General features: G+C 41.8%; 1 protein-coding gene across 1 annotated transcript in view; it reads left to right on the top strand.

Moving 5' to 3' along the window:
• Nucleotides 1–17,200, top strand: part of ROR1 (receptor tyrosine kinase like orphan receptor 1) — a gene marked incomplete at both ends in the record, with an annotated part of 400,347 nt that overhangs the window by 224,711 nt on the left and 158,436 nt on the right. Inside the window, one exon of the mRNA XM_081087069.1 lies at nt 14,423–14,494. Within this exon, the coding sequence (XP_080943195.1) occupies nt 14,423–14,494 (72 nt within the window). The remainder of the gene's footprint in view (nt 1–14,422; nt 14,495–17,200) is intronic.

Genomic DNA, 17,200 nt, shown 5'->3' with positions numbered 1-17,200 from the left:
CTCATTTTTTTGGTTGATTTTTCAGAGGTGTCACGCGAACTCATTTTTTTGGTTGATTTTTCTTTGTCAAATGGCATTTAAATATATAAAATAAATATCAAAAATATAAGTCTTTGTTTTACTATGGTTGCAAATATCAAAAAAATTCTATATGTGACACAGCACCAGAGTTAAGTTAGGGTTTTTCAAAATGCTGACACGCCGAGCTCAAAAGGTTCGCCATCACTGGCATAGGACCTAGACTGCCAATTCAAGGGAAAAGCAGCAAAACAGAACAGTGGGGTTGCTTTTCTCTCCCAAGCGGTTCCACCAGTTGCAACAAATTTCCCCAAATACCTTGGTCATCCCTGACTGAAAATGGATGACCGCATTCCATGTGGATACCTTCTCCAAGCAAAACAGCTATTAAGAACATTCTCTTATCAGCCGGAGATCAAGTAGCCCATCTCCTTAGGTGACACACATGAGTGAACAGGCCGCCCATCCATCATGTGCACGGTAGCATCGGCCGTTCCCGTTCACTGAGTTGACTAGGAAGGCCTCCTGAAAGGCTGCTGTTTGACAACTCTGGGAAGAGCAGGGGCTCTCCCCTGTCACATGAGAGGACCTCTTTATCACATCCGAAGCATGGCCTTGCATTGTTGTGAAAAGTTCCCATGCCTGCAGCCACACATACCAAGGCTGCTTGAAGGCTGCCAGTACAACTACATTTCAGACACCTGGGAACCAACTCAAACTGTTTCCATCAGGTTTGAAAACCAAAATAGTCTTGGCAGATGGATGCTGGAAGAGAATAATCACAAAAGTAACTACATGCAAAATTGTTTTTCTGTCATCATGATAGACTATGAAAAAAAGTATATCACAGGAGATAATGACCTAATCACCAACTATGAGTAGCAATTGCTAGTAGTTGAGCTGTGTGTTTATGGATATGGGATCATCATTTCTTCCAGATCGTTGCTGGAAAGCGATCCTGTCCTTTTGCATCTCTTAAATCTGATCAAATGAGCTACCAACACCAGAGCCTGTCAGAGGAGGGGTCATTCCAGTAGGAAGTTCTTCACTGTGCTGCAGAGCAGCGTTAAGGAACTCCTCCCCATTTGTCTCTTGCCTTTGGCTTCTCAAACTTATTTCTGAATGCACGAGAATAGTTTAAATTTGGTCAATTTATTGAGTGGAAAGACTGTGGGCTTCAGAATCAGAAAGACTGGATTCAAATCCTGGTCTTTGCCCTCTATGGCTTTAGGCTCATTCCTAACCTCATTGAGCCTTACTTAATGTTCTCAATTGTCAATGGGTATCTACAAACAATGCTCTATGCAAACCACCCCAAAACTTAATGACCAAAAACACCAAGCATTTATTTATCGCATGAGTCAGTGTGTTGGCTTGGTCTTTCTTTGGCCTGGACTGGGCCAAGCTGATCTTGGCACATTCTGTTAGCCAGGCTCATGTTGGGGAAGTGGACTCCATCTCTTCTGGGAAGAGCTGCAAAATGTTGTGGATACAGGGAAGAATGAATTGTGGTAATTTTGCAATCTACCTCATTACCTTATGTGAATAAATGTGATAATCTATGGGGACTACAGCCATTCTATCACCTATAGGTTCAGAAAACATTTGTTGAGTGCCTTCTGTGTGTGCAATGCGACAGTGGATGCTATGAGTAATGTAGAGATTAGTGAGACCTCAGCCCTCGTCTCCAGAACCATGCAATCTTCGTAAAGAAGTACACCAAAGCAATTATAGGTCATCTTGCAAAATGTAAAGTGTCTTATGAGAGGAATAGATAAAACACCATGGAATCTCAGAACGGGGAGAGATTAAACTAAGAGACTCTGGGAAGCAACTCTGGTCCCAATTTAGGCTCTGCTCAATGTTTCCCTCTATTTAATTTTAATTATTGATCTCCCCAGGCTATCAATAATGACATGGTCCAGGAAACCCAGTCCAGACGGGCAAGGCATTTTAAACCAGAGCAATTTGAAGCAAATTAAGTATTTGAAAATTGCCAGCCATCCAGATCCTACACGCCCTGGATTAGATGGCTGGAGCAGAACCATCTCACTATCTTACAGGATAATAGTAATCCTCCTCAATTTACTTCTCTGGTTAAAACAATTTCCACTAATCCAGGAGTCTCTCAATCCCATTAACTTAAAACACTTGGTTCTCAGGGACAGCCTGAAGGTACAAATTATACTTGCAATAGATTTCTTTTTCTGTAAAAAAGCTCTTTAAAAATGTTACTCCTCACTCTTCGGAACTTTGAAATGATTGAATTAACAGCATGTTGGAGCATTAGAGGAAAAAAAACAAACCTTAAAATTGGGAAAGAGGCTTCCCCAGGCCTGTGTACGTGAGAGCCTGCGTGGAGCCGGGTTCTGGTGAGGAAGACTTTGGTTCTGTTCTCCTGGCAGTTGGTGACATGCCAGGGGACCTCAGGCAAGTTCTCTGGCTGAGTCTGGGTTTCTTCAACTCCAACCAGGGTATGATTATCTCGGGCCTTGATCCTTCACATGTGGAGTCATGAGCTAATGTCTGTTCTGCGTACAGACTTTCTTGAAAGGAAAAGTGCTACCTAAATACAAGGTACTTGTATTACTGTAAGGTGCTTGGAATCTTAATAGCTTTAGCAACTGCATCCAAAGTGGAATTCTCTTTATAAATGCTACAAATGACTGAGAGTCAAAACTAAAAAGGGTTTTGTTTTGCTCCCCTCCTGTGACTAGAGTAGGATGGCCGCACATTGTAGAGTGCGCCCAATTGTAGAGTGGAGAGCTCCCCAAACTTAAAATCCTAGCCACTGAGATCCTGTGTCTGTAGGTGCTGGCTGAGACAGTGCTGCCCTGCTCTTTGCAGAATGCTGATTTTCCTCCTAAAAGTCTAATTGGCTAAATTGTTGGTCAACCAATTAAGAGACCCTTTAAGTTAAACATAAGTACTTTGTTCTTGTTAATATCCACTGGGCTGTATCAATATTGAGGTTGCTGGCCACTTTGGAATTTTATGACAAAAACAAGAGTTTTAGTCTGCCAACTCCCTTTCCCCTAGATTCTTAAATGACATTAAACTTCTAAGTTTATTTAAACCTTTGTGTGTGTGTGTGGGGGGGGGGGGGCATATAATTATTTGAGTTTTCCTAAGCTGGTAATTTGTAGAGGAACAGTACTAGGCTGGTTATGTAAGACTCACCTAGAGAGAATTAATGAGAAAATTAATAGTTTTGGGGTAGGCGGTCTAAGAATCTGTATTTGTTTAACCTGCTCCCCTACTGTGAGCATTAAATACCCTTCAAGCTATATCTATGGTAAGTATAAGAAAATCTTTACCAGGTAGTGATACCTACTATCTTGATGATTCCATTGACTGGGCACTGACTTAATTAATCTCCAAAAATATTGTCCTAGTTAATTCTCATCACAGTCCTGCAAGGGCATTGCTATTATAATCAGTTTTTGAATGAAGAACTGAGGTTTCAAGGTGTGAAGTAATTTGCCTAAGGTTATTTGCCTAGTATGTGACAGAGCCGGGATTTGAACATGACTGATACTAAAGTCAGCACAACACCTTTATCTCTCTGCTATGCTACCTTCCATCTAGTCTGTTTCAGGATCATATAGAAACCAAGTAAGGACACAAAGGAAGCATGAGATATGATCCTTGCCCTTGTAGGAAGTTTAGTGTCTAATCACGGTGAAAGGAAGAACACTTACTCATTGATGGCTAAGGACATGTGGGCCATAGAATTAAGTGCAACTTGTAAGATAGAAAAAAAAATTTTTGTCTTTTCAATAGAAAACTGAATATAACTGAGTTAGCAGATTTATTTTATTTTGCTGTTGAACTGCATGTTGTTTTGCTGTGATTTAAACATAGTTTGAAATGGAAGTATTCTGTTTGAGGTTCAAACACAAGAAGGATTTTATTGATGTCAGCACCAGCAGGTTAAACAAAAACAGATTTTTGGACCCCCTACCCCACAACTATTAATTCTGTCTAGGTGAGTCTTACATAACCAGCCTAGTACTGTTCCTCTACAGATCACCAGCTTAGGAAAACTCAAATAATTATATGCCCCCCGCCCCCCCCCCCCCCCACACACACACAAAGAGATGAAATTTGTGCATCAAATATTCTGTTTTATATATTTTATTCCCCCGTTGATCTGGCTGGGGCAGACGTCATTTAACCTTTGCCCAGTACCATGTTGAACAGACAGTGGGAATCAGGAGTAAATTAGAAAGGTAAAAGGAACTGGAAATGTAGACCCTCTTAGACTAACAGATTAGACTAACCCTCCAGTCCTAGCATATATTTACGTTGCTAAGGAGATAAAAGCACAAAAGGCCCAGCCTGATTGAAGAATCGATTTAGGAAGTTTATAGGGCTGGAGACAAATCACTGAACCTGGGAGAGGCATTCCCTGTTTCCAATAGAAGACTCTGCTTAGTGGCTAAGTTCTGCAGGGAAGGCCCACCAATGTTTACAGCAAGTGAAAACATACCCACTGTAGACTTCTCAGCTCTTTGTTCACTTTTTTTTTTTCCAGGAAAAATCCTGTTTTATTCAAGAAGGAAATTAGATTATCCAATATAGGAACAGTCTTGATTTGTTCACTGTTACATCCCAGCACCTTGCTAGCACTTAGCTAGTTTGGAAGACAGTAGGTGCTCAATAAATATTTGTTGAATGAATGAATAAATAGATGGATGGATGAATCAGTGAACAAACAAGTGAACATAACAACATTAAACTCCGGTTAAAAGTAAGGAGCTTTAAACGAAATCCTTTCTGGCCATCTAGTTTTCCAAAGATCCATGCCAATATGCTCACTATGGCTTTAGGAAACAACCAGTACAACATAAGTTCATTCCCATGGTGTATAGAAGTTAACCAAGACTTTATTTTTTTTGCAAATGTCAACAATAAACTCTTAGGCTGCCATAGAATTGCAGCTAGGAAAGCATCTTTCTTGGGTCTCTTGTTTCTTTTGAGTGACAGGTGACTTTGAATTGGCCAGAGACAATTACAGAGCAATAGGCTTTTACTACAAAATGGATTATAGACTATGAAATAAGAGTGTGCGTGGGCCATACAAAGAGGAAACTTAAATGACAGTCAAAGACAGATGACACAGCAGGATGAATAAGAAGGAAAAATTGCCAGAAAGCACTTTTGAGGGGAAAAGCATAGAAGGAAGAGCAGCCAAGTGTAAACCCGAAGAAAAGAGTGCAGTTTGTTGATGTCATTGGAAATCTAAGGTGTCTGTAGCTCCTGAAAGGAAAGGAAATGAAACCTCCGTAGGAGATAAGACAAAGTTCTGAGCTAAGCATTTTCCAGCATGCTTCCTTTTTTTTCTTTACTGTATCTTTGCCAATTTGTTCAGAAGCTGGAAATAAACTGATTCTTTTGTTGCATTGAGCCTCCATGGAGTGGCAGGCACCATGGATGAATGCGGGAGTGCTAACTTTGGACCCATTCATGTGGACTTCTTGGGGAATATTCAGGTTTGAGCCACTTTGAAATTTCTGTAAGGACTTTGCACTGGCCCTAAGAAGATCCTGTCTCCCCAGTAACTAACAGGGATATTTCCTTTTTGTCTTTAAGAAAAACAAAACAAAAATGAGAAGCCCGGAAATTTGGAAATTACTGTTTATCTGTTGGAAAAAGTTGCTTCTGTGTATTTGAGTATGGCCATTATTGAGTTGTTTGAACTTCCCTAATGTGCTGTAGTATTTCTAATGCACAGGCCTCTTTTCATTCTGGAATGATCTTTCCCATGCCCTGATCCTTTGAGGTTCCCTCTCCACATCTGGAGAATGTACTGTTTCTCAGTGCTGCCTTACAACCCTCTATTTACCTCTGTTGTACCTCTTATTACATATTTAGTTTAATGTCAAAATTTAACATTTTCAATGTATTTTCCCATTTATTGGCTTATTATTGCTTCTTTGCATACAACTCCTTCTAGATTTAGCTTTCTTCTTAGTGAAATAAAGAATTTAGCACAAAGGCTGTGAGTGGATTTGTAACAGTTTTACTCGAAACCAACAGAAAATGGAAACAACCAAATGTCTGAGGTAAATGGTTAAGCAAAGTATGGCACATTGATACTATGGAATACTACTCAGCCATAAAAAAGAACAAACCATTGATATACACAACAAGTTGGATGGACATGAAGGGCATTTTATCAGTTCATATATGTAACATCCTTGAAACAACAAAATTCTAGAGATGGAGAAGAAATTGGTGGTTGCCAGGTATTACATGTGGTTGGGCATTAGGTGTTGTTGGGAGGCGGGGATGGGTGTGACTATGACAAAGTAACATGAGGAAGATCTTTGGTGATGACATAGTTCTTTGTCTCAATTACAGCAGTGGTTTCATCACATCTACATATGTGATGAAATGACATAGAACTCTACACACATTGTAACAATATCAAATCCCTAGATTTTATATTGTACCATGATTACAGATGCTATAACTGTGCCATGCCAGCATGGCCAAGGGTGAATCTGAGGAGGGGTGGTGAAGTATTAAAGAAGACAGACAAGAGAATACAGCTGGGGCTATGTTGGATCTGGAATGAGGAAACAGTGACCCAGCCTGCAAGCAGAAGCTTTATTTTATAGTCAGAGCACACAAAGCAAAACAAGGGAAGTGGTCAACATGTTTACAATGCTCTTGTGAGTTTCACCTTGTTTGGTAGCACTTGCTGCACCTCCCACAGCCCATTAGCTACCTAGGAAGGAACTAGGGAGGACTATAAGCTTAATCATGCTTATAGTCAAGCTTAATCATGCTAAAAGGGTTCTTCCCTCCAAGCTGGGACTTGTTTGTGGCCCTGCCACAGGTGAGTCTGAGGCTTGACCCTATAGCCACTCCCTACATCTCCCCCTTTTTTGTTTTTAAGCTACTACAATAAAACATAAAAGTAAATCTTGAACATCAAGAACAAAACTCTGCCTATTAATAAAACAATAAGAAAACAGTGCCAATGCAACACAGCAATAAGAGAGAAACCAAACTACAGACATGTTAACATTTTCAGCTACAACTTTTGCACTGGCGTATATCTACTCAGAGTCCTCGGACTTGACTGCACAAGACTTTACAGAAGACTGGCAGCTAACCAATGCTAGCAAAGCCAGAAACATGATTGATGGAGTAGCTTCCACTTCTTGCTTTTCTACCATCTTCTGGGCCTCAATCTTAACTTCTTCAGCTGATCCCATGTTGGCACCTCGGTCCCTTGCATAGCCTTTGTTTTCTTCTTCCTCATTGCTGTCATGGGGCAACTCTCAGTCTTTTGAATGAAGGGACAAGGAGCTTCTCTGGGTACATTGTGGTGATGCACGTAATGCTCTGGCACCCAAATTGGCTGTGCTGCTCCTTCTGGAAAGATACAAACACAACCTCTTCCCCACATCATTACTGGATCTGGTCCAAACCATTGTTCAGTTTGTGTAGCCTTCCACTGGGCTAACCCAGTGGAGGCTATTGCACTGGAGGTCTAAATCCTTTTGGCCACTGTACAGCCCTCTGCATCGTAATTCAAAAAATTTAACACATAGCATTCTTCTCCCCCTTTTTGTTTTTGTAGAGAGTAGATTTTTGTGTCACCTCAAGGACCTTGAGATGTCACAAAGCTGTCTCTCAGTTAAATTCTTGAAATATTACATTTGGAAAAGCTGTCAAGTATATCCAATTTAAAGTTTTTTCCTTCCCCTCCTGCTTTGCCTCAGGTGGGGAAGATAATGGTTTGTTAGTTATAGGCAGGCTTGGCTGGCCTTTGTTTAAACTTCCCTGGGTTGCAACCTTTATAAATTTTACACTTTAACTGAGCCTGCAAATCCCCATGAAGTCCAGTGCCCATGAGCATATAAATTATTAAAAACTTAATTTCTTCCTTATTTTTGTACCTGTACTATCTTCTACTTACAGTTTTCTGCTTAATCTGTATCTCATTTTTTATCTTCTAGTTTTCTACTGAACTTGTTATCTTCTCATTTTCTATCTTTTAGTTTCTAATATTTCTCCAAAATTTTATCCTATGACTTCTAAATTAACAATTGCCCATCTTGAACTAATAATGCCATTAAGAGTAATTCTGCTTCAGATGATGCAATCTTTCCTATGCCATGTATTTGAAGGCCTCTCTTAAGTCACCTTCAATTTTCTCTTTTAAATATGGCACTTAATATATAGTTTAACTATCTCTAACTTTCTTTAAATGACAATTATGTTCTACTTATGTCACCTACGGTTTCTTTGTTATAAAGGTTAAAATTTTAATGCTAAGCAATATCTCAGTTAGTACCTTCACTATTTACATTTCAGTCCTTTTGACTACCATTTTTTTTGCTTTACAGTCCTTAGACAACACTTAAGAAATTGACTATGCTTCTTTGAGCATTGTTTTAGAGATCCCTTTCCTGAGATCCTGAATTTTCCATGTTTTACACCTAGCTATTATTAAACTTCACTCCTTACCTTCTTCACTGGATGTCCTTTCACTTTACAATTGTAGTTCCCCTGTACTTAGGCCCCACGTTGGGTGCCACATGTGCCGCGCCAGCACAGCCAAGGGTGAACATGAGGAGTGGTGAAGGATTAAAGAAGACAGACAAGAGAATACAGCTGGGCCTAGGTCGGATCACTATGCCTGGATGAGGAAACAGTGACCCAGCCCGTAAGCTGAAGCTTTATTTTATAGTCAGAGCACACAAAGCAAAGTAAGGGGAGTGGTCAACATGTTTACAGTGCTCTTGTGAGTTTCACCTTGTTTTGGTAGCACTTGCTGCATCTCCCACAGCCCATTAGCTACCTAAGAAGGAACTAGGGAGAACTATAAGGTCAAGCTTAATTATGCTAGGAGGGTTCTGCCCTCCAAGCTGGGACTTGTTTGTGGCCCTGCCACAGGTCAGTCCAAGGCTTGACACTATAGCTGCTCCCAACAATAACCATGGAGGGAAACTTGGTGAAGGATACCTTAGACCTTTCTGGTCTTTACACACCCTTTTGATTTCTTGTGTAGACATTTCCTCCCACCCTACCCAAGGTCTGGATGGACTACAAGGGTCCTAGCAGCTGTCTGGGCCATTGGGAGAAGTGTTTCCACTCCCTTCTCACAGATGGGGGACTCTCCAGGCTCTCATGAAGGCTTTAGGGGAGAAATTCTTCTGGTCACATCTTTGGTTTTCAAATGAGCACTGACAACGCAGCTCACCGCCCACAGGGCACCTTCTGCATCAGTTCCCGCTTGCTGTTCTCTTCCTTTTGGGCACCTGAGAATGTCCTCTTCAATCTGAGCTATGCATTATATTTTTTATGATATTTTATTCAGTAGTTTGGATGTCTGTGGTCTGGATGAGATGAGGTGGGAGGAATGACTCATGGGATAGGGAGGCCATTTCTGTCCTTTTCTACTGTTGTCCCATTGTAGTTTATAATCTTGTCTCTGTACTACTCTCCCAGTAGACTGTAGGGTCTTGATCATTGTTAGGGACCAGGTCAAGCTTTTTTAATCCCAGTTCTTATACATGGGAAATGACCATGCACACATGTGTCAAATGAATGAATGAGTGAATCCCTACAGTTCCATGGAAGAGACCCCAAGTATGACAATTTCAAGTAAGATAGTTTTCAAGACTGTTTGTATTCACTTTAAAGATGTGTGTTGCCATGGTGCTTTGGTAGTATAATTCCTTTAAATACAAGAACTGCATGTGAACTTAAATATTAATTTAGCAGATTTAAAGAAAGGATAGTATTTCCCAAGGGGGTAAAGCATTTGTGTGTGATCGAGACTTGCTTCCTCTCCTCCCTTTGTGTTGCCTACCATCCTCTTGAGGTTTTAGAATTAGGGAACCAACCTCTTAAGGGGGAGGAGTGTAGCCTCTGGTACTGGTTCTCAAACTGTGTTCTGCAGAGCTTAAAGTTCACAGGGTGTTTGGGGGCTGAGGAGGTCAGAAGTCTGAGAGCAGCCTCCACCCCACCCCATTTTGGCAGTTTGAGACACTGGCTCTGCCTTCAGACCCCCTGGGTTTGACCACAGTCCCCATTCCCACCCCAACAAACTTAAGTAGGCAAGTGCCTTAGTATGCCCTGCCTCAGGTTCTTCAGTCTTTAAATGACGATGAGGGTGGCACCTACCCACCTTGTAGAATTGTTGAGAAGATCTCTGAGCAAAAGGAGAGCCTCGTAGATCTGGAGAACTTTTTTTTTTTTTTCAATTTCTTCTATATAAAAAGATGAATGCCACAGATGTCAGTATATTTAAAAAACTTTTTCTTTCTTCAACAAATTAATGGCTTTGCCACATTTACGAGAAAGGCTCTGGGGTAGCCACTTGTCCCCTCACACTCTCCTTTGTGACCACTGGGCTGGACACTGGTCTCATGAGTGTGCTGGTCCATGTCTGTGTAACCTCACGTATCACTGGCTCAGGAGACAGGATGTGGCATGGCCGGGTGCTTTTTGGAAGAGCTTCTGCTTCCTGTGAACGTTGGGTCTCTACCTGCCAACTGCTGAGATGAACCAGTAATCCTTTTGGAAAGCGCAGCCTTTTATCAATGAGGAGGATTCAAGGCTTATTTTTTTTTCTCCTTCCCTCCAAATAACACTCCCACTGTTCAGGCTTAAATACCAAAACCTTATGGTTTGCAGAACCAGTGCCAAGAAGTCAATCATCAGTGAAACTGCAAAGATAATAGCTCCTATTGATCAAATCGGGAGAAGAATGGTGCACCCTCCCGCTGAGGTCAGGAAAGATAAGAGCTGGAGTTTTCTAAAACATGCTCCATTTGCCTCAATTGGATCAAACCACATAAAATACTTATGTTCTGAGAGAGCTGGTGACCAATTCAGGAAAACCTCACAAAATGAAAAGATTGGCTTGGATTAGTAAGGCATGTGAAATAGAATCTTCCTAAGAGCACGGCATTTGTGTTGTTTCAAACCCAGACAAGGACCTAGCAGCTAACTGGAGTATGTCCACATGGGGAATGGCTACATCTGCTTTACTAGACAGAGGGGGCAGCGTGAAAGACCCTTGAGTGTGCGTTCTGTGCTGGGCACTGTACAGGACCCTATGCCCACTGTCCAATTTAACCCTTCCAGCAGTCCTGTGAGACAGCTTTACTGTCCCCATCTTACAGAAAGTAACTCCCATGATCACAGAATTATAAATGGCAGAAGTTAGTATTTTAATCTAGGTGTCTATTTCTATGAAATATTGTACTGTGCCCTAATTGACACATACTAATTTGCTGTTACCACAGTAATTTTACACAAAGAAAAGCTTCTGGTCTGGTATTAAATAGCTCATCCCTTAGCCATGGTGAGAATAGGAGAGGAACCGAATCCACCAGTGGAGATACTACAGCAAGCATGTCAAACTCAAAGGCTAACACGGGCCAAACAAATGAGGCATGTGGCCCGTGGGCTGTGAGTTTGACATGCTTGTACTGCAGGGTCAAGACTGATGGCCATGTATCTCTCTAACACTGCTGCTGACTCTGGAATCAATGGAGGTCAAGTTGAGATGTGCTCAATTTCTTTTAGGTAAACTTCAGCCTTCCTTTCATGGGGCAGGTCGGGGGCAGTGCTTATTAAACATTATTTTTGTGAGGGGAATTACTAAACTTTTCACATAAAATAACCTTTTACAAATATGGCTCAAGATAATATTTTTCAGAGCGAGATTATTTATATTTCAAAATACTTGATCTGTTTTTATTATCATTTTATCTGAGAAGCTGAACATGCGGTTATCTAAAGCAATAGATCTTGAGGCTGAGAACAACATTCCTCCAAATCATCACAGTCCCTTAATGAGCTTGTGAATTGAAATGATCTTTGCTGTACCCCATGAACCAAGTGGTAATTATTGTCCAGGGACACATGGGGACAATTTCACTGTTAGCAGTGCCAAGATTCTATTCATTTGTCATCAGCCCTAAATTATATTCAATCAGCGATTGAATTATATTCAAACTCAGGTTAGAAAAACCAAGTGACATACTACAACTAACTTTCTATAAAATTAGTACTGCAAAATGAAGCCTATAATGCTGGCAATGTAACTGTGAGCAGCAGTAAGATGAAGCTATGAAAATATTGAATGTAAATGTTGTCAAGATCTGTCTTAATCCCACCACTTTGCCACGCTTAGCTTCCGCGCTTGAAATGCCTCCTTGATTCCATGCTTCCGTTCCCAACTTCCCTGAAGCATGCACGTTGGAGTGTTTGATGAACCTTTTTCTTTTCTAAAATATTTTTTATTGATTTCAAAGAGGAAGCGGGGAGAGAGAGAGAGAGAGAGAGAGAGAGAGAGAGAGAGAGAGAGAGATCAATGATGAGAGAAAATCATTGATCCACTGCCTCTTGCATGCCTCATACTGGCAATGGAGCCAGCAACCTGGGCATGTGCCGTGACCAGGGATCAAACCGTGACCTCCTGTTCTTAGGTCAACACTCAATCACTGAGTCACACTGGCTGGGCTGATGAGCCTTTTTCTAAGGCAAACCACAGTGGCCCCTGCTACTGCAAACAAGGGGCTATTATTATTCAAAATGCCAAGTGGGTGGTATCAGGATGGGACCAGGGTGGAACTGGGTGAGAGTCATTTTCTGAGGGCCCTGCAGTGTAGACACTCAGCTCTTCCTGGTGGGATCACCTGCGTAAATGCTCTTCCCAGGACAAGTGGCTGAAGCAGAAGCACAGCCTTTTCCTGGGGTGTTGTGTTAAGCAGTTTTCTTATTTGGGTAAATGTTTCTTTTTGGTTTCATATTTGGAATTTTATGTGCTTTAAGACCTATGTCATACAGCCTGTCCGACTTTAGGTACCCTTAAAAGAATCTATGCTTTTTTTTCCCCCTCGGGAGGTAGGAGGCGACAGGGGCCACATGAAATAGGGAGGGCATGTATGGTTTGTGTACTTTCTTTCCCACTGGCTTCCTTTCCCACATGGACAGGGAAAGAGGCAAACCAAAGAGGTATGTACAAACCAAACAACCCTTTTGTCTCAGCCGTGCGTGGCAGGTTGATCGAAGACTCAGGAGACAAGCTACAAGTGGGCCCCTGCAAGGTCTCCGCAGGTAAACATCCTGTCCTTGGCCAAGCTCACTGACGGTGGCGTGTGGCTCCTACAACCATGTGGCAGACAGTTCCCATCAGCAAATAAGGAAATGTGGAAAGTGTGCTTATCTAGGTGAAAAGGTGAAGCAAGTGAGAGGTGAGGTGAAAAGCAACTCAGGTTTGTTTCATAGACCTGAGTACTAGGCAGCACGGGCTGCTGGGAGTTGTGTGTGGGTGGTAGAGTCAGACAGACCTGGATTTGAATCCCAATTCTTCCACTTACTAAAGTTCACCTCAGATGCCAACTCAGATGTATTCTTAGTGGCTGCCTAGAGGAGTGTGTTGAAAAGACGCCAAGGCAGATCCCAGGTTTACTAGACAAGAAGGGCCATGATTGATGAGTGATGTCTGTACCAGCTTGAAGGAAGGGGAACTTACAGCATGGGTACCATATCTCTAATAGCTTAGGGCTCTGGGCACTCTGAGATCCTGCACAGCACTAAAGTTTCATAACATAGTGAGTGAGTGAGTGTGTGTGTGTGTGTGTGTGTGTGTGTGTGTGTGTGTGTAGAAGTCACCTAAGGGGAGATTAGTGCAATCCTATGAAAATGTACTAGTAGAATGGTGTCATGGCTTACATTTGCAAAAACAACAAAGTTATCATTTGTATTATTACAGCATATTAGTGAGGAGTTTTAAAATCTTCATAATATATTATGACCTTTAGTTTGTTGATTTGCATATTGGCTTTAATTTATGGTGGTTTTGAAATTTATCTTTTAAATTCAGTTAACCACAGATAGCTCTCCGTATTCAAATGCTATCTTTTGTCTTGACTGAGGGTTTCAATATAGAGGCATGGGTTTCTCTAGGAATACAAATGCTATAAATTCACAAACATGAATGAAATCAGCAGCCAAAGCAACATTGGTCTTCCTTATGTTTCGTGAGAGGACTGTTGAATATATCCGTATAAGACTGGCCTTCTAACAAGACATGGGAAAGCTTATGTTTGATAATGGTGGATCATTTTTGCAGGCTTGGCTTTTTGTTAATGAAATATTTGCATTTTAATTTTTAAGCCTGTGTTTGAAACACAACAACCTTCCAATCTGGCCTACAGATCATTCATCTGGACAGCCTCTCAAACGCAGGCACCTCTGCCTGGCAGGGGGAGCCTGCCGTTCTGTTTAATACGCTATGGAATGGCAGCGGTCTCTCTCAGAAGGCAGGGCCTTAGGAAATCTTCTGTAATGCTTCTAACAGCCCATAAGTTACTGAGGTTAATGTTGCCCTCATCTCTCTCCCCTCCCTCCTTTTTCTTTTCAGAAACAGAGTTGTCAGTCACTGCTGAGTTAGTGCCTACCTCATCATGGAACATTTCAAGTGAGCTCGACAAAGGTACACAGTGGGGACCCACTGCGGGAGGGGGAGGAAGGGAGGCGTGAAACTCCAGTTCGAACCCTGGCACAGCTACTTTGAAATCAACTGCTTTTTAAATCACTGGAAAGAGGTGGGGGCCAAAATAAATTCCCTGCTTACTTTGTGATCATTTCACATTTAATGACTTGGAATTCTATTTTTTCTGGAGGGGTTTTTTTCTTCTTCTTCTCTCTCTCTCTCTTTCTCTTTCCTCTGCCTTCTTCCCCTAAAATGTTCCACATGGTGAAAGCGCTTCAAGATGTGAAATAGGGTTGTTGCTGACCTTCCTGACATGGCATCTAGTGGATCTCATTTAGGGGATTTGATTCCGCCTGAGCCAGGATTGCTCAGAGCTGTTTGCTGGGTGACCTGTTACAGTGAGTATTTGATACGCTTGCAGGGTTCAGGACAGAGTATGTGAAGTGTTTGTAATTGCCTGCGCATACAGATGGCAACTTCCTCTGTGCGCGTGGGGAGCAGGTTCCTACTATGAGGTTGTTGTAGTGTTAATGAAGCCTGGCCGTATGCTAAGCACTGGCTACTCTATAGAGAGCCTCTATCCTGGAATGATAAATCAGGACACATTTAAAGCCCCTGCCATGGTCTCATATTACTTTTCCAGCCTTATTTCTCCTTAGTCTCCCCCATACCCCTTTACGCATTTCCAGCCAAATTTGTATGTCTGTCTATATAGCCTGTGCTTTTCTGACCCTCTGCTTTTGTCTAAGTCATTCTTCCCATCTGACTGGCCCTTCCTTCCTTGCCAATACCCGCTCTCTCCCTCTACAAGGCGGCAAATTACTTCTCCTTCAAGTCTGAGCATAAAGTCTCCATGAGCCATACATAGTCTTACCTAATCCCTCTGCCTCGGCAGGAAGTGGCCTATCCTTTGGAACTCCCATAGCCCATTTCCATGGTTTTCCCTTTGCATTTTCTATGTTATGTCATGGTGACTGACATACCTAGATACCTCACCCTTAAACCTGGAAATTCCTCATAGGTAAGATATCTTGTTCTTTTTTTTGTCTTTGTCCCCATCACAAGATCTCAGACAGACTGCTGTTCATAGGAAATCCTCAATAAATATGTGTGGAATGATGGGCCACACCGTATCTGGGGACATAGATGCATGGGCCGTACCCACATATATGTGTGCCAATACATTCAACAGATTTACTGAGTTTCTACTTTAGTTCAGGCACAATTCAAGGTTCTGGGATTATAATGATAAAAGCAACTCAAAACTCATTGTCAAAAATTGCCTTTGAGGAGCCCTAGCCAGTTAGCGTCGGCCTGCGGACCAAAGACTCCCAGGTTCCATCCTGGTCAAGAGCACACACCTTGGTTGCAGGTTCCTCCCTGGCCGGGCCCTGGTCAGGGCTCGTGTGGGAGGCAGCCAATCGATGTGTTTCTCTCACATCAACGTTTCTGTCTTTCCCTCTCTCTTCCACTCTCCCTAAAAATCAATGGAAAAATATCCTTGGGTGAGGATTAACCAAAAAACAAATAAAAAATTGCCTTTGATGATCAGCTCTCTATTATATATTTACTGGGAGTGTATTTCTTCTCTGAGGTGAGAGAACTGTACAACGTAGTCGTAGACAAAATTATTTTGCTGGTTATGCTCCTTAGGTATTTTAGGGTGGCAGGATGAGGTGAGATGTCTTTTCATTTAGAGTAAGTTTTTATTCAGTTTGATCTGGAAATTCTTTATCTAATTAAGGCTTGAAACAGGGACTGTATGTTACTCTTCTCCACCTCCAGCACCAAGCACAGTACCCAGGAGGCAGAAGATTTTCAACAAACATTTATGAACTGTTTTTAATGGAGAAGAAGACATGAAGCACACTAAACGTTAACTCTGTGCCTACTCTGTGTCAGGTGCTCCAAAAATGTGAACTTAATTGGCCAGCTCCTTATGGCACCAACAAGAAAAATGACATTATTGCCTCCTACATGCTATTAATCAGGTTCCAAGGGGGCTATGAAGGGACATCAGTGTGTGCTGAAAGGCAGCAGAGCCCTGTGAAGATCCTAGCCTGCTAGCCTTCATAGTTCTGCTAGACCAGCATGTAATTAGCGGTGATTGCCCTTCAAGAGAGAAGTAGTGTCAGTAGTAATGAACCTACAGGCCAAAGGACTGAACTCAGGCAGGCCTCAAACTTTTTGTATGTTCAGCATGACCTTCCAGAGAGCATGGATGGCTTTCCAGGGATTCTTGGTATCTTCTTTGTCTAGAAGATCATTATTGCATGGTCTTTCATTCCCACTTAAAATAAAAGAAAAGATGATTAATTCATTCATTCATTGATCAAATCTTGATTGCTGCCTACTCTGTTCTGGGCACTGTAAGACTTAGGATCGAAAGATGAATCAGACAAAGGTCTCTGTCCTCCATAAGGGAAAGACTGATACCGAAGTGCTTAATCATAACCTTCTGGTCAATTTGATAGACTAGGTTTTCAAGGGACATATCAGCCGATCACAGAGAGATGCTGGAGAAAATATACAATGGGAAAAAAATCCATTGCCAGACTTATATGCAAAAAGTAGAAATCCCAGGTGCTAGAAACAAAGAGCAAGCTCAGTAATGGAGCAATGATTAGTGAGAAGGAATTAAACAAAAGGTCCTATGAAAATATGGGCAGTGTGTAGGGTTCTTAGGGGCTGGAGTTTCAGTAAGTA

Source organism: Myotis nattereri (genome assembly GCF_964212035.1).
Source record: "Myotis nattereri genome assembly, chromosome: 3".
In the NCBI taxonomy this organism is placed as follows: Eukaryota; Metazoa; Chordata; class Mammalia; order Chiroptera; family Vespertilionidae; genus Myotis; species Myotis nattereri.
The sequence above is the reverse complement of the archived record's forward strand: the minus strand, read 5'-3'. Positions and strand labels throughout refer to the sequence as shown.